Source organism: Syngnathus scovelli, chromosome 3 (assembly GCF_024217435.2).
Source record: "Syngnathus scovelli strain Florida chromosome 3, RoL_Ssco_1.2, whole genome shotgun sequence".
Taxonomy (NCBI): Eukaryota; Metazoa; Chordata; class Actinopteri; order Syngnathiformes; family Syngnathidae; genus Syngnathus; species Syngnathus scovelli.
In genome coordinates, this window is record NC_090849.1 from 12,883,492 (window position 1) to 12,907,601 (window position 24,110).

The 24,110-nt window shown below is 40.0% G+C and overlaps 1 protein-coding gene across 8 annotated transcripts in view; it reads right to left on the reverse strand.

Moving 5' to 3' along the window:
• fbrsl1 (fibrosin-like 1) overlaps positions 1-24,110 on the reverse strand; it is a 228,393-nt gene that overhangs the window by 92,906 nt on the left and 111,377 nt on the right. For 6 of the 8 annotated variants that reach the window (XM_049763970.2, XM_049763969.2, XM_049763972.2 and 3 more), the window contains exon 5: positions 5,463-5,492. The exons of the other annotated variants lie outside the window; for them this stretch is intronic. In XM_049763970.2, coding sequence (XP_049619927.1) covers positions 5,463-5,492 — 30 coding nt within the window. The remainder of the gene's footprint in view (positions 1-5,462; positions 5,493-24,110) is intronic. 8 annotated transcript variants of the gene reach the window in all.

Below are 24,110 nucleotides of genomic sequence, written 5' to 3' on the forward strand. Positions count from 1 at the left end.
AATAATTTTAGGAATAAACATGGGATGAGCGCGAATGTCCACAGCAAGGTTTCCCAACCACTGTGCCGTATATAATATAATATAAACTACACAGTCAAGTCGTGACACCTTGAATGTGATCATCACTCAGCTGCTGCCAAAACAGCAGAGCGTCTTTTAGCGTGACTGTTCTTATTGTCGCAATATTTATAGAGCTAGTCTAAAACAGTCATGTTGATTCTTTTGGATTTCAATCACAATCACTTTCAATTGTTTATTCGTTACACTGTCGAAACTCCTTTTAAAACACTGTCACTTTTGTTAAAAAAAAAATACAATTTAAAAAATATAGTATATTCTTTTATTTCTATTCAATTATTTCACTCTCCATTTATGTACATATATAGGAATAGGACTTTATTTATACAGCACGTTCACAATGTCTTTTGTTGTAATATAACTAATTTTAATATAGAAGCTGGTGTAACACCAAACAGATTTTTGTTGGCGGTGTGCCCTGAGATTTTTTCCAAGGAAAAGGTGTGCACTGGTTTACAGTAACAAATAAGCATGCCATTTGGTAGGAAATTTGGGAAGAGCAGGTTCGTGATCAAGGTGAAGCTGCCAACTAAAGAACATTTTTAACATGGTAACAAGCCCCCCACCCCCCACCCACACACACCCATCTTTGCTCCACCATTCTCTCCCTCCTTTTGCTCAGTCTGTGTGGCTCATATTATTGGGATGTTCCTTGTTTGTAAATGTGCCAAGTTGTGTGCACCAGTGCGGGCTGTCTATTATAAGCGGGCCTTTGGGGGCAGCCTTTCCATATGGCGCCACATATGGCACTCAGCAGCATCAATTAATGTTGTTATGATAGTGATTTTTATGAGCTATGCTTTCACTGCATTGCTGTCTTGACTAATCCTTACTGTTTCTTCTTTTTACCACTGCAGGTTCATCAAGCTGCTTTTCTTTCCTTTCCTCAGAGGCTCAACAATTTAGCCCTTGAACAGCAAGGAATGTAAAAATGCCCAAAGCCTTCCTTTGATAACACCAAATTCACATTTAAACAATTGCCAAACTATTGTTTTTTTATGCCTTTTATCTGTAACACATTTTCAAGGTGTCACATGGTTCCGATTTCTAAAGACTTAGTTCTCCACATTGTTTGAAGACTTTATGTGGCCATATTAGGCTAGCGCATGGCCCATTAGTGTCGACATTAGGCGTACATTTATGCATAAAGCAATCTGTAGGAATATAGGATTTGGAATCAGTAAGTTTTCCCCCCACCGTTGCTTTGGTGAGGGATCTGACAAGAAACTTAGCAAAAAGCTCAGTTTAAAAAGCTCCCAGCCACACTAGACTTGTCAACGACACCACAATTAGAGACCAGATCACTGGCGGTTAGCGGCGAGAAACAGTGAGCAACTCTTTCGTTTGAGGAAAACACTCAAAGCAAGGTTTTAAAATGATTTCAGATTTCTAATCACTCTCAGGATAAAAGGCCTTGGTGTGTACGTTTGTATCCGCATAGGGAGTTTCCCTTGCCATTTCTCTGCTTCTGATTTTTATTGTTTTTTTCCCCCTTTTCTTTCCAGCAGGCAGGCAAGCTGGCAGGCAGCACTGTTTGAAGGTGCAGTCAGAAGCGAGTGTGGGCCTGATGCTTTGTAGTAATATTTCCAGCAGCACAATCTCATTACTCTTTGACGTGGGAGATGCATGCAGGGGCGGATTGTCATTTCATGCTGTCAAAAGTTCCGTGAGGGGAACTGGCAATGGGAATAGAACTTCAATGACCTGCATGTTTCGTGCTCATTGAGACTGAATATATTAGGCCAAATACCACACACAGAATGCAATGGACCTGATGCTTGAGAATGCTTGTAAAATGAATATTCAGTCCCCCAAGAGTGAGGGATTTCTCTCATCTGGTAACTCAGACAATGGATCTTTTTCACCGCCTCCTGAACTTGTTTGTATAGCTTTGGGCCTAATTAACACAAATGGGAGTGATACATTTGCGAAACTCAAGTAAGTCTCAAGTCATTGAAGTTCAAGGTGTTTGTGATTGAAGGAAATATTGAACATTTTTGGTGAATATTTGTGAATTTCAACGAACCCTGACGAGAACACATTTACTGCCTTCGAAACCTCAAAATTGTTTGCCGCTCAGTGGGATAGCAGCGTACTTATAAATTACTGGCCCATATCAAACCCAGAGTCCTAGAATTGTTGTATGACAACATCTCTTACTGACAGTCCACTGTCTAATTAGGCTTTAGGCCACACCACAGCACTAAGACAGCTGTGAGCCAGGTGACATGTTAAATCTGCACAAGCTTTAATTAGGTCAGCTAAAACTCTGCAAAGTGTCTTACCACATTTATGCAGATGACACTCAGATCTAGGCGCACTTGATGGCAGATGAACATGGGCCTGAGGAATCACTCTGTTAGTGTATCAAACAGATCAGTCTTGGGATGCAGAAAACCATTTTGTCCAGCTAAACTCGGACAAAATTGAAAAATCATTGCACGTGACCTACAGAATCAAATAGAAAATTACTATATCAATTGCTTTGAAACTACTTCTCTCAAAATGGACAATCGCTAGATTAGGCCTCTTAATAATTAGATAGAGGACTTGAGGTAGTCCGTCCATCCATCCATCCATCCATCCATCCATCCATCCATCCATCCATCCATCCATCCATCCATCCATCCATCCATCCATCCATCCATCCATCCATCCATCCATCCATCCATCCATCCATCCATCCATCCATCCATCCATCCATCCATCCATCCATCCATCCATCCATCCATCCATCCATCCATCCATCCATCCATCCATTTCTTTGCATAGGGTTTGAGTGATTGACAGGCTAGTCCTGTAATTATCATTTTCGTTCCCAGATTGACAGGCAAATGCTCAAATCATTCCCAGCATGCACATCTTCTCTAATCAATCTCATATGTAGTATATACTATATTTTTCAACACAAACATAAAATGAACAACAATCAAGACATTCAAGTCATCATGTCTCAAGTCAAGACTGCAGTCTTTAATTCCCAAAGTCCGATTTTAGTCTCAAGTGTTTCAGTTTTTGTCAAGTCACAAGTTATCAAAACAGTGCCTGGAGTTAACTCGCGTCCAAATCACAATGTCTTACGTAAGACCACATCACTGTGTGTAAATCTTGCCTGTTAACAGGCAGCAAATACTGGTAGGTATGTTTTGAGAAGCGTAACAAAAAAACATCCACTTGGGATAACTGGTAGTCTCCCTGCCAATGGAAAAACAACTTGGGGTGTCCTTCCAGCTGGATTTCACAGAGTTTATTCAATGCAATAAAAGCTGTGCCCTGTTTAAGAAAGTGCCAAGCACTGACTGAAGGGCCTGGTTACCATGCAAACCCCAGTTTGTTGCTGGGGTGACTATCCCAAAGTGCTTCCTGGGTAATTTTCAAGGTCACTGGTTTGTGCACGCCTATGTGGTGCAGATGGGTCCACCCTCATTTGGAGCCCAGCAGGAGCTCTTTCATTATACCCGGTGAATGGCCTCATTCATCCACTTCACCTCCATTGGTCACACTGAGTCTCTTTAGAGCGCCTAGGACAAACTTTTCCCTCATTCTACTTCCTGATCTTCTGCGCACCACTCACCTCAGTCATGTTTAATCTTAGTTCTCGAGCATGTGCTGGTTGAAACTTTGGCATAAACCTTTGACAACAAACCATGATGAATTGATGATTACATGACAGCATTTTCTAGGCAAGAATACTGCATATGTTTGGTTTTGAGGGTGAGAATTACTGTTCAGTAGGTTTGGATTGGACTGTTAATTTATTGGAAAATGTTTTCAGTTAATTCATCTTATTTCATCTAAATTATTCATCTAAGTAACACATTTTAAAAAATCCAACTTTATGGGAAAGGTTTTGAGCAAGTTGGTTGAGAGAAAACTTGTGAGCCTTGACCTCAACCCCATCAAACATCTTTAGGATGGAGGTGAAGGCACTTTAATTTCCACAGGGAAATTAGATGTGATTAAAAAAAACAAAATTTGCAGTGTTCCTTAGAAAAAAAAATCTAAATTGCGTTCTAAGAAACTTGACAACAAATATTTTGTTGGGGAGGAAACTAAGAAGCGAGAAAAGAAAAACCCACAATGTTACAACTAATTCACATTGACTGTGGAACGGATGTGTTGTGGCCTCCTTACAGACCCCGTGAGAGAAAAAAAACATCTTGGCTAGGTGACCTCACTTTATCTTGGAGTCATCCTGTCCTCCCTCAAGCGTCTCCGATCAAAATCTAAAATGCTGCCGCTTGCCTCCTAACTGGAGCTCGTAAGAGGGAGCACAAACAACCCAATTCTGGCCTAACTAAACTGGCTCCCAATAAATTTTAAAGTTCATTTTAAAATACTTCTATTTGTTTTCAAATCATTAAATGGCCTCACCTCAGGTAACCTCTCCGAGCTCCTCCACCCCTATGCATCTAAGAAAAAATACGGGTTTGGTGCCAATATCCAGACACTGTACGGATTCCGTACGGACACCACAAGTGTCAGCGTCAATTACGCGTTATGGGGAGAATATGCAAACACTACACAAAAAAAGAAACCTGGAAGTTGGGCATTCAGATGTATACGAACAAAACAGCAAAATGACAAAAGGATGCGTACTCATAACAGCTGCTCTCTTGTGGCTGTTTTCCAATTAAGAACTATGAATTATCAGAAAATATGAAATTGCCGTTAATTTATTGCAATTTTAAGAACATTTGCTGCACTGAGATACATATGTCTTTCTTTAAAATTATGTCAATGTTTTTTGGGGGAAACATTTTTGTATCAAAAGTGCTAGTGGTATCACTACTTGGTATTGGTGACTACTCAACGATTGAGTGCAATTACTGGTAATGGGTCTGAAACAAAAAGGTATCAAACATCCCAAATTGAAAGGTTCAAACGTATTTCATTAAAACTTTTCTAGGGGTCACTGATTAACCCTGAAATGGTTAGCAACATGTTTCAGTGTTATGATGAGGGTGACTAGTCTATATACTATGTACCTTCTATTCAAATTATTCTCTTTGTGTCTTTGACTTGCTCTAAAGGCATCCAGCAATTATTCCAGTTGAATTGTGCATCATTCTCCCCCTAAGGTACTGTAACTGCAGCACTTAGCAAAGCCTGTGGGTCCACTACATTTTCCTTGCATTTAAGTGAGTCCCAAGCTTGAGATGGTGCAAAGTGACTAATTGTCCTGGGTTGTTCATGTGCCAGGGATGAGATCTACTTTAACTGGTGACAGGGCCCACAGTTTTCTCACACTCACCTCCTGGCTCACTATCTTTCTCCTCCTTGCAGGAGATTTACCCACACTGCTTCTCAAACTACTGAGCTGTAAAATTGAGTTGAGGCTAGGCAAGATTCAAAATGAAACTTGGCATTGTCGACGCACTAACCTTGAGGAGGGTCACTGCTGCTGGCGGCACCTAAAGACATGGAAACAGAATATCAGCCATTTTGGATGGAACGGAAGGTAAAGATGATAGCTTGACCAAGCCCATCTAAATAAGCATGTGCACACACATCTACAAATGTGTGACCATAACAAGAAAAATAAATACAATCATTATGTTTTCAAGTAAGATCCACTCTCAAATGTAAACTCCCATTGTTATTCACTTCAAAAATTCTAGCCCAAGACTCGCAATTAAAACAATAATTGTAATGAAATAACGAAAAAATATTTGCTGATGAAATGTACAGTACATAGTATTTGACTAAAATGGTGTACTGTCATCACAGCCCCAATAAAACTAGCCACTGTAATGAAATAGAAGTGTGTACTGACCCTTGAATATAATGTGAACAATCAATTACTAGGAATCACAGACAGAGCTAAGGATTAGATGGTCTCAAATGGAGCATCAGTCCCACACACTATCATTTGCAGGAAAATTACTTCAGTAATGAAGAATCTAGGCCCATAAATCCTTGTGGCCTCACCTTCCTTCGCCGCCCAAGTCCCGATGGGGAGCTAGTAAAAAAACCCTTTAAAAAATTCATAGCGCAATTTTGCTCAAATCCCTCCCAGCAAGCACAATTATGGAACTTTCATCTCAATTGATTTATGTCCCCGGCTAGGAGCGCGAGGTGCATGGCTTAGAGACGGGTGGGGCTCGAAAAAGGGAAGGGAAAAACAAGTGGTAAATCATTGTTTTTAAAAGGGAAGGACCAAGGTATTTGTCACTTTGAATGTGTGTGGGTTGCTTCCTGAATGACAGAGGTGTTTGCGTGGAAGAGAAAAGAGGGTAGGGAAAAGAGCAATTGGAAAGAGAGAGGGGCTGAGGACCTGAGCCGAGAGGGAGATGGTAAGCGGAATTCCATTTGATTAATAACACTAATCAAATTATACAGTGTTCCTCTGTGTCCTGAAATCTGGGGCCATAATGTCCTCTAATGGCGAGGTTCATGGAGCTAAACTTCAGAGGGAAAACACGGTGCTGACTGCTGCACGCTTTAATGAAGGCAGTAAAACATCCATTTCCAGAAGCATGAAATGAAAGGCAAGATTGTAGATGTGCACCCAGTGGCTCAGCAACTGCACAAAAATGGAAAGCTGTTAACACAAAAGACAGTGTGAGACAAGGGGAGGGGAGGGGAGGGGCTGGGGGGTGGCAAAGTCCTTGTAAAAAAATGAAGAAAAGAGAAAAGGGCAAGAATGCCAACAATAAAGGAATAGAACCAGAAAAATGATAAAATGAGGTGCAGAAGCCAAGCTTGCTAGACTTAGTCGGATAGCTGATTAAAGATGAACTGTCTGGTACACTTAGTGCAAGCAAAAAGCATAACTATTCAGTCGCAGATGCACCTAACCTCAACGTTGTCCTCATACATCACAATTCCACTCCACATCCCTTTGTGTTATCCCGTCTGTCTTTCTATTCATCCGTGCATCCAGCCATCTCTTCATCCCTCCATCCATCATCTGTCTGGTGATGGGCTGTACACACAAGAAACCGCTGTCGGGTTTCTTTTGCCCACCCATCTATCATAATATTCAGTGAGCAAATTTGATTTTACCATGAATGAGGTGACATACAATAGTTCCCTGACCTCGGCAACTGGCAATCTGTAACAGGTTTTCTTAACATTTCCAGACATTATACCCAGATGCACTACGAATCCAGTAGGGCCAAGCTGGTATGTTTTTTTTTCCTGTGCAAAATAAGTGCCTTGGCTCCACAAGTTGGAAATCCCTGATCTAATTATCGCTTTCCCAAATAAACACTTAAGTTATTAAGTAAGTCTACTATGTTGTACATAGCTTAAGATGTGTCATATTTGTTGAATTTCTTTTGGGTAGAGTTTTTTTCTACTTCCTGCAAAAGAAACATTTAAATTCAAATTTCAATTGCAATTCTTCTCCCCGTGTGTCACCGCAATTCAAAATTTGATGTTTTGTCATGTTTCTTGTTTTTAACCACCCCACCTTTGTCATACACAGTAGGTTAGCCTTGCATTTGAATGTGCTCGCTATACAAAGAAAGTTGCCTTGCCTCGAATTGAAACATCTTTTGATTGTAAGCAATAAAAAAAAAGCCATTTGGGGAAAACAAAAGAAAACACATTCCATCCTTCTATGGGTGTTGTCCTTATTACAACTGCATGGATCAAGATCCAATCAGCCTCCATCCGAGTTGGATATAAAAGTTTTTTCACTTTTCTTAGTAAGAAAAACTCACATTTGGTGGGCCTACCAAAAAAATTTAATCAGACACAATTACAGAGCCATCACAAAGAAATGTAATTGAATTGAAAGCTGACACAAGATATAACTACATTACAGCTGAGACATAGGGGGGTGGGAGGCACTCCTCTGGGACACGGCCTGTGGGGAGCTCATTACCGCCCAGCTTTGAATTATTGAGTGCTAAGGCAGTGACATTGATGAATAGAGGTAGGTGTCTAGCTGTAACACCTCAGCAAGTGTTTATCTCAACTTACAGCAACCTAAGACGTCTGAAGGAGGGATCTGCCGCGGCATGAATATTGCACAGGAAGAAGTTGTAATGGTTCATAATTGAAAGGGTTCAGGCCACGGTTAAAGTCTCAAAGAGTGGATCCTTGTTGCCCCTTCTACCTTTGCATTTCACAGAGGCAAAATACAGTGCTCTCTGGTTGTTTCCATTGAAACAACATCATCTACATCCCCAAGCAAGTCAGTGGAGCTTTGGTGGTTCTACCCCTGCACATTGAAAGTGTGCATCAAAAGCACACTTTTTGCGAAAATGTTGACATTCAAGCTTAGCCTTGATGAAAATGTACGCACAAATTTAGTCTGTCATCATCTTATTTTAGTCGTGGCAGCAGCAGCAGCAGCAGCAGCAGGAGAGTGTGCGCAATTAAAAAAAAAAAAAAAACTTTGGCAAGTGAAATATTTGGCAGGCTCATATATTCATCTAGTATATAAACCTTGGCGTAGAATTGAAGTGTCTAGAGGTGTATCTAATGGTTCTTTTGCTCAGCTACATGCAAAGTACCAAAGGCAGTTATAAAATGAATTCAGTGTTGACAACTTGGCGACCAAGCAAGCAATAGACCTATAAATCCTTCCTGAAGAACAAAATGATGACAGTTTTGAGTATGAGTGTATACATTTAGTCATGTCACAGAGACCACCGTCCAAAAAGAAAATGGTAACTGCCAACTCCCGAGACAGCTACACCTCCATAGCTTCTGCCACCAATCTCTATTATTCTTTTCACGCACTTGTTTCTTTTCACAACCCTCCTGTTCACTTTCTCACAAAATATGAGAACTCAATTAAGTCAGGCAAAATGAGGACGCGGGGGGGGGGGGGGGGGGGGGGGTGGCGGTGAAGCGCTTGGAGACAAAGGGAATAGAAGCGAAGGTAGCCTAAACGAGCTGCGTCGATCAGCGGCCTGGAAGAAGAGCACATGGGTGACTGTGCAAGTGCAGTCTTGACCCATTTTAATCCTGTCTGCAGCTTAAACACAGACGAAGAATGAAGGGCTCACCTTTACAGAGGGGGATGTTGGGTAAACAGAGGTCAGAAGTGGGGGAAAATAACAAATACAATAAAGGGAAAATAAGTCAAGGAGAAGATAATTTAAAAACATGCTGACCTTCAGTCTTCAGCAAATTTACTACGTAGACGCGGGTAGGGTTTCAAACATTTGTTTTACATGATTGGAAAAATAATCAATGATTAGTAAATAAAAAAAAAAAAAAAACCTCATCTAGATCCACACAACTCAATCTATAAAACTGTCAGAGTATACCCAGACACAGGCTTTAAAATCTATATCTTTAGAATCACTGACAGAAGTGTAATCCCTGAGAAAGTTATTTTCCAAACTGCCTGAAAAAGCCTGTCTGTGCTGCTTTGACCTCTGACCTCAACTCCTTTCTCAGATGTAATTTATAATGAAATAGTTTGTTGGTCAGTTGCAGGACAATAATGCCTGGGAATTAGAACTGTGACCTCGAAACCACTCAATTACAATGAGTTAAGTCAATGAATCACAATGAACACCGAACAAGGCCAAATTGTAGTAGCAGTCATTCGTAATGAGTTGCCTCTCGCGGCAAAACAGACCTAATTCAGATCAGCTAATTTTTTCGTAAACATCATTGACACCCTCCTTCTATTTTTGTATTTGCATTTCTTATGCTGAAGAAAGAGAAGACGATGCTTGTATTTCCAAGTCATGGTTGTGACCTCTGATGTCAGATTTTGGCATGAGTTAATGTGCAGCTGAGACAACTGCCATCAGTCTTATGTGAGCTAAATCATGCTGCCTCATCCTTGCTACATTAGGTAGCGATGAGCCCACACGGCTCAGCTCATTTTGCGATAACCTTGCAGTGAAACTGGCGGAAAACCAGATCTTTGCATGCGTCACCTCGTTAGAGGTCGGCGGTTTAGACAGACAGGCACACATTCAAAAATAAGTGGTGAATTAAAGGGCTAAAAAGGTTACAAACACATTTCTAGTACAGCTGTTTTGTTCCAAATTTATGTCACGTTACAAAACTGCATCACTGTGGAAAAGTGAATTCAAGAAAAAACTGCAATCCAACCCTCATTGTTTGAATAACGACAGTAAAACACGACATAATCAAAAGCGACATATTACTTACTCTTGATGACTCCAATAGCTAGCCTTCCAGAAGAATCAGGGGCTTTAAAAATTGGTTAACCTGTCCCTTCATCTGACTTACTGTCTGAACCAAATCAGCCGACTAAAAGCACAAGACTGTTGAGCAAAGTACGTCAAGTCAGTCATAAGACACCCTTGGTCAATGGATGATAGTGTTCCTCGCATTAGCCAAAATTAAAATTAGATCAATCTTTAACAAACTAATAAAAAACAGATGACACTTTCCCTCATTTATGCCGACTATCTTCACAAATACCCCAGTGAAGAATAAATTGCTCGTTATTCATGGAGTTTGCAAAAAGACGTTTTAAATGATGCGCCAGTATCTTTTTCATTTATGAAATGTGTCACAGTCAGAGATTTTATTTGTTTTTTTGCATATCTAGTATGTCCAATCGAATTTGAGTGTGAAGACAGCAGATAGTCTTGGTAATGATACAGATAAAATCTGAGGCAGTACAGGCATGGAAATGAATCAAGCACATAATTTATTGCTTGATGATGAATACATGTATTTGTCTTTCTTCTACACATCAGCTGACATGATTGCCATTTTAAGCCTGGGGATAAGAAACTCATAAAAGACGTCTAAGTCCAGTGTTTGGAACAAGTTTTTTTTCTGATAAACATTCTGATAAAGTTTTTCTTTTTCCTGATAACAAGCCTTACACAACGGGACAACACACATCATGGTTATTTAAGCCCCCACCTCTTGCAATTTGATGCATCTGGTAAATAATCCAAGAGAGTACGACAAGAGTATGACAAGAGCAGGGCTGACAATGGACATTTTTTATCCTGAATGCAGTCATCATAGCTTCAACGTTAGCTATCTGTCCTGTTTTTTTTTTTTTTTTACTTAAACAAATTAGTAAGCCATGAGAACCTTCAGTACTTCAGTACCTTGATGTTCCTGATTAAATTCAAATTTGGTCAACGACAACATCTGAAATTGCACAGACAACAAAATTCATTCTTTGTTATTTTTTAAACTTCAATAATAACTGAGATAACTATTTGGCATGGTAGCATTGGAGCGCAACAGAATTGTTCTCAATCTTGATATAAAATAATCAAAATAAACATGTAAGAAATCACCCAGATTAATTTTCTCTATTTCTTTTTCTGTTTCAGGTTTATAAAAATTTTCTGAAGAATTTTGTGGGTCTGTTAGAAAAAAAAAAATGTTTCAATGTCCATCAATTATACACTGACTTCCACTATTCCTGGCTGGCCTGGTTTGTATTCCTTGTGAATAACTGGGGATAACTATTCGTGTATGAACTGTTTTTTTACTAATTTCAAGAATAATGACATTAAATGGTTTTACGAGAAGAATGCAACTACAATTTGACAGCCTAATGGGGACAAGGGTTATCAGTTAAAATCGATTGTCCGTTATATCAAAGCACCAGTTTTAGTAGCGAAAAAATGAAGTACCGAAAAAAAAAAGATCCTGGTAATTATTAAAAAGTAATGTGGTTAATGCAACCCAGTCTACAGTGTGACAGCAGATACAAAAACACCCCCCTCATGGTTTTGTTCATGATCTTGCACAGAAAGTCCAATCGTTTTGAACCAATCAAATGTTGGGCTTACACCACTTATTGCTGACCGACCTCTCGAGAGTGGTCCATATTGTGTAGCTATGCTGGCCTCTTAGCATTTTCACAAAAACGGCCCTGACCACCACTTGTGAGTATTGAAGCCTTGCTGGCAAATGGCCAAGTGGAAACGTTACTGACATCAATTTGTATTCTTCACATGTATCTTATATTATAAATATACACACCTAAATCCCCAGACTCCTGCAAGATGTATCCTTTGACCTGAACATAAACCGGAACAACTAAAAACACAAAAATGTGCCTTTCATAATACTCCTGGGGCCTTGTGTTAGAAAACTCACCCCGGCGTTCCCTTTAATCCCTTGAGAATGAAACAGACAGACTTGCAGTTCAACCAGCATAGAAACTATATGCTATTTTGGAATTCCCTCATGGGTATGTCACATTGTCCTGATATATATCCATCTCGTTACCATTACATTCATCTACATTCATAGATTGGTGCCTGTGTGATCAGCGTAAAAATGGTGGTACCCTCATTTCTGTGGTAGCGCAAGTCTTGTCCAGGTGTTTGCGGCCATATTGTGCCTCTCTGGGCTTTCTGGCTGAAGGTGTTGCCTCATACACGACGATTTAGTAACAGAAGCGAGTCCGCACTCGTCCCAAAAACGGGCCTGTCATTTTTGTTCAACGTAATAATCTAGTTTGGTGTGCTTGTGAATTTGGTAGACACTTCGGGTCACTGGGCGTTACTTCTACACGCCTGGACATATCTCACAATCATGGTAACAAAAAAAAGACTATATTTAAGATGAGCTAGAAGGGGTCGTTTGTGTAGCGTAGTGGTGTAATGCAATTTTGGCACAGGCAGATAAATTTGGCAGTGGTGGATGTCAGTGGATTTCATACAGTAAATATGACACTAGTGTGGGACAAAACCTTTGAATCATTTAAATCATTGAGCAAATTATCATTATTATCATTTTAAAAATATTTTTAGAGCACAACGGTCACTATTTGGGGGCGGGGGTTGCCGGTCACACACGGACGTAAAGTCATGCAGGTGCAGATCACGGTGTCCAATTGTCCACGTCACATGGACGGCCGACTACATTATCCCCAAGGGGATATCTTAAAATTTACTGCCAATGTCACGCAGAGGCTCCAGCAAGTCTCCGTGAGGTCAAGCACGGCTAACGTGAGTTCACTGCACTGCATCCACCTTGATTTCAATGTAAATGAGGGATGCTGACACAATTGGCTGGGAAAAGGCTAATTTCATCCTACGACAATGCAAACGCCCCATTCCGCCCAATTGTACCTGTGTAAAGTCTGGCAGAATACCAAAGGAGAACTCCACCCATGCGCACAGTCAGACTGCGCTCCATGCTAGACTTGCGCCAGGAATGAAAATAAGGCCCTCATCATCAACTTATTCAGTGACGCAAAGTTGCAGACTGCTTATTGGCTTTTGTACTTGGCTTTTTGGCTTTTCTTTATAGAAGCAGAAAACAATAGTTGACTCCAACTACTAATCACATGATTTTGTAGCTGATCCTTCTGTTTAGAAAACAAAGAAAAAAAACAAAAGCATTTGAGAACACTCTTTGGTGGACAATTACAAATGTTTCCTTGATTCTGCATAATAATTAAAGGATCAACGTATTTAGTCACACAAATGAACAATCATCTTCAAGAAGAGATTGTGCAGTTTCGAAACGTACTTTGTGCATGCCAAATTCTGCACGAACACCAACCAATGAATTTTTGTTTTGCCAAAGTCAAGGACTATGTGTACTGTACATCTTGACTTTGATTAGACATAAGTAAGCTGTGTTCCATATCAGAATGGCAAAAAGAATGAAGGGATGTATTATTGGTCAAATTTGATTTAACCTATCGTCAATCCGATCAGAATATGAAACAATATGTCTACAGTATTTAAATAACTTATTCACTGTATATCTTTGTGTACTGTTTAGTTAGCATCAACAAAATGTTTCTCAATCATTTTAAGCTCCAGTCTACTCTTTCATCTGTTTTCAAGGCCAAAGGACAAAAACATACTTAATTTGCATAAATTCAAATACAAAAGCCCAACTCATGATCAAGTGCAATGTGTGGCAATTAGCGGCCGGAGAGGAGAAATGTTGGATTAATTACAGCATTTTAAAGTGTTGAGGAGATAACGAGTTAGCGCCTGGTGACGGCGACAACTCTTCTTTTAATGAGCGCTATGGAAATTTATGAAACTTGAGATCAGGGACAATGAGGCGTTACGGGCTTGTCAGAAGCACTCCTGCTCGCCCGCCTTTTGTCCTAATGAAGGCAGACACTTGTTTCTCTCTTTTCTTTCCACCTTATACAGATATTTTGTGACTCTTGTAGTTATTGATGGTCAAAGGTAAATGTAATAAAATTGGAATCCTCCCAAAATCAATTTTAAAAAAACACATTAGCATCTATGATGCATTTGCCATTCAAATTTTAACATAATGAGTGATCACTTTTTAACACGTTTGGCTTTCAAATTTGAATAAGGTAGGAAACCTTTAGCTGGGAGCTATGTTAACTACTAATACTGTAAAAAGAAAAATATTTCAAAAGAAGAAACACAAATACCTACACTAGGCTCCATCAGTCACATAAAAGTAAGTAGAAGTACAGTGATCCCTTGTTTTTCACAGGGGATGCGTTCTAGAACCACCCGCAAAACACGTAAATCCACGAGTAGAAACGGTATATACATTATTTAGAAATTCAAATATCACTGTGTTGAAATTTCAGATACATAGTGTTTCTTTTTGGCCGAAGGATGGCATGGGTGTATTATACTAAGTTACCGTAATTTTCGGACTATAAGTCGCACCGGAGTATAAGTCGCACCAGCCATAAAATGCACAATACAGTGAAAAAAAACATATATAAGTCGCACCGGAGTATAAGTCGCACTTTTGGGGCAAATTTATTTGGCAAAATCCAACACCAAGAACAGACATGAACCAGCAACAACAGGCTAAACGATACGGTATGCTAACGTGACATATACACAAACGAGGAGCTGAGAACGGGCCTGAGTAACATTCAGAGTTATTCAAATAAGTATTACATAAATAACACGTTTATCAAACCATCTGTGTCACTCCAATTCATTAAATCCATCGATCGTCTTTTATGTAAACAATGCCGCGTATGCGCCACATATGCACCGCTGACGTCGGACTCGTAAGTTGCATTTCTAATTATTCCACAGACCCATATAACGATATATAAAGTATATTTCAAATAACTATCATATAACAACAATATTATCAAACCATCTGTGTCACTCCTAATCATTAAATCCATCGATCAAATTCCTCGTCCTTTATGTCAACAACGCCGCACAGGTCTAGTATACAACTATATTGTAGCGTTAACAAAGTACCAGGAAACACGCGGGTTTGGTAAACGGCTCTTTATTTAACAAAACAAGAGTTCAACGAGCCAACAACTACTGAACTGTAACGATAAAAACATATTCAAGTTGCTACACGAAATAAAATATATCAAATAACTATAACATAAATAAGTTTTTCAAACCTTGTGTCACTCCAAATCATTAAATCCTTCAAACGTGGGGCCCTTCGTCATCTTTGTCATCCCGTGATAGAATCCTTTGTCCTTATGTAAACAACCGCCGCGCTGTTGACGTCACTTGCAGGTCAAATGACAGTAATCCCTTGCTACATCGCGGTTCGTTTATCGCGGTTTCACTACATCACGGATTTTTGAATTTTGAAAATTTGCGAAAAAATTCACATATAAGTTGCTCCTGAGTATAAGTCGCCCCCCCACCCAAACTATGAAAAAAACCGCAACTTATAGTCCGAAAATGACGGTAATTAGAAATATTTACCTCCCAAAGCAACGCAGTGTCCACCTTGAGAATTTCTACACTATCCTAAACCAGGGGACATCATGCATAGCGAAGCCAAAGTGACTCACGGTTGGGCATAAATCTTCTATTGCATTGTGGTCCAGTACACAATATTAAAGCTTTTTAAATCCTTCCCAATACTTTTAGGGTACATAAATCTTTCCCATTGCCTTAATAACTATGTCCCACACTGTTTTTTCCTTGTATTGTACCTTTACAGTAAATAACAGAGCAAACACGTGATATTGTCACGTGTCCCAACCGACTCCTTCTGCACCGGTTGGTGCGCGTGGCCAGCTGCCGCATTTTGCATTTCCTAAACAATGCACATGGTTGTCCTGACTTGTTTGTGACAGGCTGGCTGTTGCATTTTGCGCGCTTAAACGCCGTTCTCCCGTTATTTATAAACCCACAAAGTAGCACCTTTGCAAAAAGTGAAGCACGAATGGCGAGAGATCACTCAAATTGCTTAATTTCGTAACTGAATACAGATGCCAAAACATCACGTTTTAACATGATGACCTAAATGTGTGCTTTATCAGTGGTGGGCACTTCCATTCTTGTCCGTCCGTCCTTTTTTATAACAATCACCCATTTATCATTTGAAAAGCTTCCCGTCACCGATCCCTCTGTCCGTCCATCGTCAGTTGTGGAAAAATATGAAAAAGCCATAGTCCAACAGATGAGAAACTCAATTTGATAAAGATGGTGTAGTGTACGTACATACAAAGTCCATCCATTCCTGCTTCCTGCGTAACCGTAGTCAGGGGACGGAGGGTGATGTTTCTCCAAGGCCAGAGTTGCCTACGGGGTTACGATTGTCGCACATTTTGAACAGGGGAAGCCCAGCGGGCCAACAACACACACCACAGTGAGACAGAGGTTACATGCAGTCTTAGTTTATTTGGCACTATTTCTCCTCCAGTACGTTTACTCAAATCTTGAGTAGTCATTGATATCGATACCAAGCACCGATACCAGTAATACTTTCGATACATATAATTTCCCCTCAAAAAACAATGACAGATTATTTTAAAAACCTACATATCCCAAAATAGCAGAATTCCTTAAAATCGCATGACGATACAATTTTCTATCCTTTTACTATATGATATTATTTTATTACATGAATTTCTGTTTCCTGATTGGAAAATGGTCACAAAAAGGTAGCAGTATTATTTTATTCTATTATTTTATTCCATTAATTTCTGTTTCCTGATTGGAAAATGGTCACAAAAAGGTAGCAAGTACTTATTCCTAGAAATGAGGTTGGTATTGGCAGAGATACCTTGGTATAGAAATTCAGCTTGCCCACCCCTAATTTAAAGTTGGAAAAACACATTTCTTGGATAGCTTCATGCGTCTGTAACATGCTCAAGCACGCTTGACCCATTTGAGTTGGATCGTTTCACAAGTAGTGTGAGTGCTCTTTATCGCACTCACAAACCGTATACTATGGAAACCCTTGTTAATTTGGAAGGGGGGTAGTTTGGCACGGTATATTGTCACTTGTGTAACTGCATGTATACACAGTGTAGACAGTAGAGTATAATTGATCCCTCACCTCCTGCTGTCTTGTAATCTTCTTATGGATGCAACTCAATTAAACGACCATCTGAACATAATTAAATGAAACACAGCAGACTCTATATTTGTCATAAAGTGTGAGAGTTGTTATGATGTTGCCTTCGATTCATCTCGACTATGCTGGCATCAAGACCTTGGAGACCTTTCATTATGATTCGTATGTTGTGTCACATTGTGACAGAAAGAAACAGTTAACCGTGTTTGGGTTCAATTGAATACAAAGGTGTGTGAGCCTATGATGGACTGAATAAGGAAGATATCTATGAGTTTTATTGTATCGGAAAAATAAATAAAAAACAAAGACAGAAAACAAATCTAAGTTAATATAATACTAACTGGACCTAGAGTACACTCAGTCTGACCAGAATAGGCAATGGGCATAATATTTGTATTATTTTAGTAGGGGTGGAATAGTTATGTGCTCATGGTTTTGGGTTAGGTCAATCAATTATGTTTTGTATAGTTAGGTTAAAAAGTATATGTACACCATTGTTAATAATTACTATTATTTTCATGATGTTGATGACCGTCTTTGATGACCGTCTTTAATTGCTCTTCAATGGATAGGCAAAATCAACCTGTGTATCCACTTGGTGCCAAAATAAAAACAAAATAAAAAACATTCAACCCCGATATTTTAGTGTCACATCAAATGTTGGCTACAGTGGGGATATCATGTCCACAATATACAAGAATATTGTTATTCCAATTTCTGCTCACATAGCTGGTCGATATGACATGCCAATGACACATCTAATATATTCATATTTAATATTATCCATCCATTTTCTGAACCGCTTAGTCCCCACGGGGGTCACGGGCGTGCTGGAGCCTATCCCAGCCGTCATCGGGCAGTAGGCGGGGGACACCCTGAACCGGTTGCCAGCCAATCGCAGGGCACACAGAGACAAACAACCATTCGCACTCGCACTCACACCTAGGGACAATTTGGAGTGATCAATCGGCCTACCAAGCATGTTTTTAGGATGTGGGAGGAAACCGGAGTGCCCGGAGAAAACCCACGCGGGCTCGGGGAGAACATGCAAACTCCGCACAGGGAGGGCCGGAGGTGGAATCGAACCCGCACCCTCCTAACTGTGAGGCGGACGTGCTACCCAGTGCGCCACCGAGCCGCCTTTATTTAATATTATACTATATATAATATTTTAAGATTCTTGAAATACAATCAAGACAGCAGTATAATGTATCTTAAAAATAATCTTACTTCTACCATGCTTTTAGTGGACGTGAAAACACTTGCCTCACACTTTAAGATCGACTGTATGAGAAATAGTCTGCCATGTTTATAATTATTGCAAAGGTATTGACTAGCACCTGAATCTCCACATCAAGGTTGTTGACCTCTTACCCGTTTGTGATGGGAAAACCAGTCATTTGCGTTGAGCGCAAAAGCCTACTGGCGTGAGCAAAAGAGGATCTTAACGCCAAAGAAGATGAAGCCCTTAGGATGGTGTTCTTGTCAATAAAAACAGGTGTTAACCAGCTTAGCTAAGACGTTAAGAGCTTGGATAATCCTAGCCTGGATCCAAGCAAAATTGAGCTCTTGAATACTAATGCAGAAGATGCACAGTTAAATCACCAGGTTGATTAGAAGGTTGGCTTTGAGCTGTGCTGCTCTTATAGGACATCAAAGCTCACTTTGAAATTGTGCAGAATTAAAATTTGATCAACTAGGATGTTCTACGGGTGTTTTCCCAACTACATGTTCAGAAGGTTAAAAAGCTTTCCTAAAGTGCACAAATAACAAAAAAGCTGACAGTAACCCATCCATCCATCCATCTATCCATCCATCCATCCATCCATCCACCCATCCATCCATTCATCCGTCCATCCGTCTGTCTGTCCGTCCATCCATCCTCTACCGCTCCATCACTGGCGTCACTCGTCTGCTGTCTTTGGGCCGCAAGAGGCAGGGTAATGAGAACAAAATGCCAAATAGCTCAGTTGCAAAGCACAAATCTGTAGCAGGCCCCTTGTTAATCGGACACCAATTGACGGCAAAATCACGTAGTCCAAGGAGATCACTCATAAGACTACTTATTGATATATGTCAGAGCATATCTCATCCATACCATTGTGCAATTAGATTTCGATTGATTCCTGCAGTCCTAGTGTGTCCTATATTAGATTTCCATTGGGGTGTTGTAGGGCGTGGATACATATTCACTGTTCAGTTTCCGTGCATTTAACACTAAGCGTGTCGGTGCACTGTAGCATGAAAGACCAGACATAACCTTCAAGTTCCTCGTGTCTTGCCTTTTGATGAATGTCAACAAAATAGAGAGAAAAGGAGAGATGGGGCGGGTGGGGGCTTTCGAGGGCTGGCTGGGTGGGGAGAGAACACAATTATAAAAGCCTCATTTCTTCAGAGAACCATAAAGTCTCGTCCCGGAAGGGCAGCTGAGCACAAATCAATTTCTTTCAGTCGATTACAAGGAGTGAGGTTCTAACCTTCATTTGTGAGTCTAATACTCCAACAGTTATGTAGAACACATACCAATTAAGCAATTCTGCTAGAATAAGAGGGCCGTGAACTGATGCGATTATGGAGGCCGAGCCGCTGGGGAGGTTGGGTTATGGGCTCAGGAGCAAAGAGAATGAGGGGAGCAAGGAAGGAGAGAACGGGGAGAAGGCTGTCAAAGAGAGAAGAGTGATTGAGGCAAAAGTCATTTATTAAGCCTAATACTCTGTGAAACGTTCCCTTGGTAATAAGGAACTGTGTGTGCACTAATATCTAGGAGTCATGCAGAAAGGTCACACGATATCTGCACTGGCCATAAGGGTCATGCCAGCGGGTGTTGCTCAAACACATCAGATAATGCTCCCAGCGACATCGCATCATGCCCGAGGTGAAGAGGATGGGAGATTGGGAGAGGATGCCATTTGTGAAGATTGCCGAGATGTACCGCCGTGCTCGGAGATAATTCCTTGACGTGCACGGAGATAATTCCTTGACGTGCACACAGCTGCATGATGGCTAAATGCAATGAGTGATGACAGCCGGTTAAAAATTATCCGGTATAAACGTAGCACATTCGTGTGTATTGTTTCCCACTAAGTTTGGGTTTATGACCATTCGTCTCAACAGTGACATAAATACACAGTAGCAGGAGACAGCCCGCCTCAGCCACTTTTCAGTATTTGTGAGCATGCATGAAAGGAAAACACATTAGAGCCATTTTGTTGTTTTCTATTGTCACAAGCAAAATTTGAAGGCAATTTCTGTGTCTGCAGATATTTGAAGACCAACACATTGTCATTCACTACTGAGGTGCACCTTAACCACCGCCTGCACCGCCAGAAGATTTATGGTAATTCCTGATAGCATGTGATAGGATGCAACCCATAAACACTTGTGAGGTGTGCGTTTCCATGGCAACCGCTCCCACTAGTCACCAGCCTTGATGTTTGACTTTTCCCCTCCCTACATTGTACGGCGGTATTTAGATGCCAGCCGTAAGAATGAGATGCAGATTTGAGGCACAGTCGAGAGACACAGATGTTTCTCATTGGCTTTTAATCTTGTACTCATTCAGTGGCTGGTGAGAAAACCTTCCTCTTCTGAATGATAATTCACTAAATGAATAATAAACCAAATGAAGGAATGGCAATGTCTGTAAGAAACATTTTAATAGAAACATTTTAATAATGCAAAACGTTATGGCTATTTAAAACGTCAAATCAAACAGTCGGCGCTGTCGCTTCAATACATGTTGCATGGCTTGAATGTTTGTAAGAAGTACATGTTACTTGCAATCATGTAAAATTCGGTGACCTTGAGTGCCTTGAAAGGCGCCTTATAAATAAAATGTATTATTATTATTATTATTATTATTATTATTATTATTAAAATCAAAATACATGTGTTGTTCTATTGTGTACAAAACATCTTAATTATATTGTGTATAGTATGGCATAACCCTGACACAATGAAAATAAGCAAACAGCAGTGAAGTCCTTGGCATGACGGATATTGTTTCCTCCTCTTCTCAACAAGTCAAACATTGACATCGACCATATATCAAGAGGTCTATGGGTTTATTGACACAAAGGGTTTATTAGGGTTATTATCGCAACGATAAATGCAGATGGTTTGACTTTGTGTGATATCAGAAAAGCAACTATTTGCATGACAAGGAGCTCTCATATTACTCCCTGGTGAGCTTTATCACAAGAGGATATTTCAAATGCTATCAAATAGCTTACACATTTACTTTGATAACTCCATCAGATGGCACCCTGGGTTTAATAATAGTAGCAATCTTGGAGCACTGAGGCTCGAGCCTAGGGCAGAGACAGTAATGGTAGGTAGAAACATGAGAAAGTCATGAATAGAATGTCCTTGAAATGTTCATAAATAATGCACAGAAAATTGTTGCCTATTTAACTATGCATGCCTCTTCATGGTTTTGTGCAAGCCTGGAAACAACCACAGCATGTATTGGGGGGGGGGGGGGGGGGGGTCAACAGAATAGCACAGGAGAACAATGTAGGGCTCAATCCCTCCTCTCAGAATCGGCTACTTGCAGACTACAAATTTGAGAAAGAACGAAGAACGAAATCCTCCTAACTGTGAGGTGGACGTGTTAACCAGCGCACCACCCTATTATTATTATTAATAATAATAATAGATGTTAGAGTGGAGGGACGGGCTTGATTTTGAAGCCTCATTATATATTACTCGTGATTTTTTTTTTTAAACCATTAAAATATAGTGTGGTTTTTAACCACACTTTTCTCTGTGGCGTTCTAAATTTACATGGCATTTTTATTTCCATTTTACAGGGACTTTAATGTTACATCATTTAACAAGTTAGTCTCATGAAAGAATTACGCAAACACCAGGGTCTTATTTTGCCCCTGAGAAATGACCAGGATCTTAATTTTCAAATAAATTCCTCCAAAAGTTTTTATGTCTGTGATGGCAAAGTTAAAAACTTAAATTACCTTTGCCTTGTCTGGTTTGGGACCTAATAGGCCTTGGACTGTAAATCTCAGTTGACAGTATTAAGTAGAATGGAGAAAATCATCAGGGCCCTGTTCCCTTCCATCCCAGCATGACCAGAGACCAACACATCTTGGACCAATCCGACATTCCCCCCACCATGGACTTTCCATACTAAACTGTGGCAGGAGGTTCTGCAGTCTCCGCAGCAGGACGTTCAGATTCAGTTACTTCCCCTTGGCCAAAAATATGCTCAACACCAGTACATGATAAGTACTGTAACAGCCACCACTTTCTATTCCCCACTCCTCCACGAGATTGCCATTGACCTACACGTTAATAATTTGTGTTGTAATGTTGCATAAACTGTTTATAGTGCAGTACAATCAAGAATAACTTGTTTTTATTTAGTTTTATCTTCATTTTTTTTTTTAAATCTCATTCTAACCATTACATTCATTGATATTGTGCACTGACTGTGTTTGTTGAATGACAATTAAGCGAGTCTAAATTACAGCGGTGATAAAAGACCCAAGCAGGGTCCCTATCTAAAGTGAGGCCACCAGGCTAAAGGGACAAGGTACAGAAAGCTTGAAATCACCAAAAAGCTAAATATTGTAAGGTAACACACATGTTGAAGTCCAATGTGCACCACATCAGAGAGAAGATACAAAATGTTACTCTATATCTATGACATGATTATCATCTTTAATATTTCACAATAGTGAGACATGCTCAGAGTTTAGTTCCATTATGCAAGAAGTAGCACAGTTTGGGCTCACACAGGCTAAACCTCTTGGACCCAAAGGACAAGACTATGACTAAGCAAGACTATCAGTTTTATCTTTCCATGTTTCTCCAAGACAGATTTGAGGCTATAGCTGGAAAATTGACAATGGGATTAGGCTCTAATCCAGGTTCGGAGCCTTCATAATGTGGTATCTGTGTGTGAGTGAGCGATTGATTCTGAGGCGCTGGGATCCCTTGAGCCTAAAACCCTCTAACTACAACCATCTGCCGTTGATCCCTAGATTGTTTGTGTCAAACACAGCCATAAAAAAATCCGTATTTCCCTCATGAAAACGCATATGGTTTGGCCAAATCACAGAATTGAATGATTTGTACGTATATCGTGTTATTTGCTGGACTTGGATTACAAAAATATTGTTTGAATACAATTTACATTGATGTCAAATGGTTCTTTAATTATTCAACCACCTGTCAAGCAGGGATTAGATTGAATGCTCTTCAAGTGCTCCAATGTCCCTATTGTAAATGACATTTGGATTTATAGTTTCAAATGAAGCTGCATGGTACAGCTGTGTTCCATTTGAGCACAACTGGACCAATAAAGGTCACAAAATACCTTGCAAAATTCAGCAGCTCCTGTTACTTATTACAAGTCTCCTGTGAACCAAATTACCAGAGGCTTTTTTTCTTTTTTGTTCCGCCAAACTCAGCTCGTGCATCATGCACAAGGCCTGGCTCTTGTTTATTTAAAAGGTTAATGGAGGAACGATATGTAATGTTTATTGGTCATATCTTCACAGAGTTGAACTCAAATAATGATGCTCTATCTAGGTTGTACAGACAATATTAGATATTTCTACAAGATCTTATTGTCATGTAAAAACTATTTTTCACATTTCGATGAATTAGTGCAGTAAAGCAAAGCAAACTCATTGTAGTTGTGGTGATGTCTGGCTTCACTGCGATGTTAAAAGAAGAAATTATAGAAAGGAAACCTTGCACTATAATCAACAGAGTCAGAAGGTCAGACTCATTCTTCTGGACTCCTTTCATAAAAAAAGGAATTCGAGAGAGATGAGCGCTCACCATCATCCCTCATGCCCCTCTTCAACAATGTCATTTCATTTTGT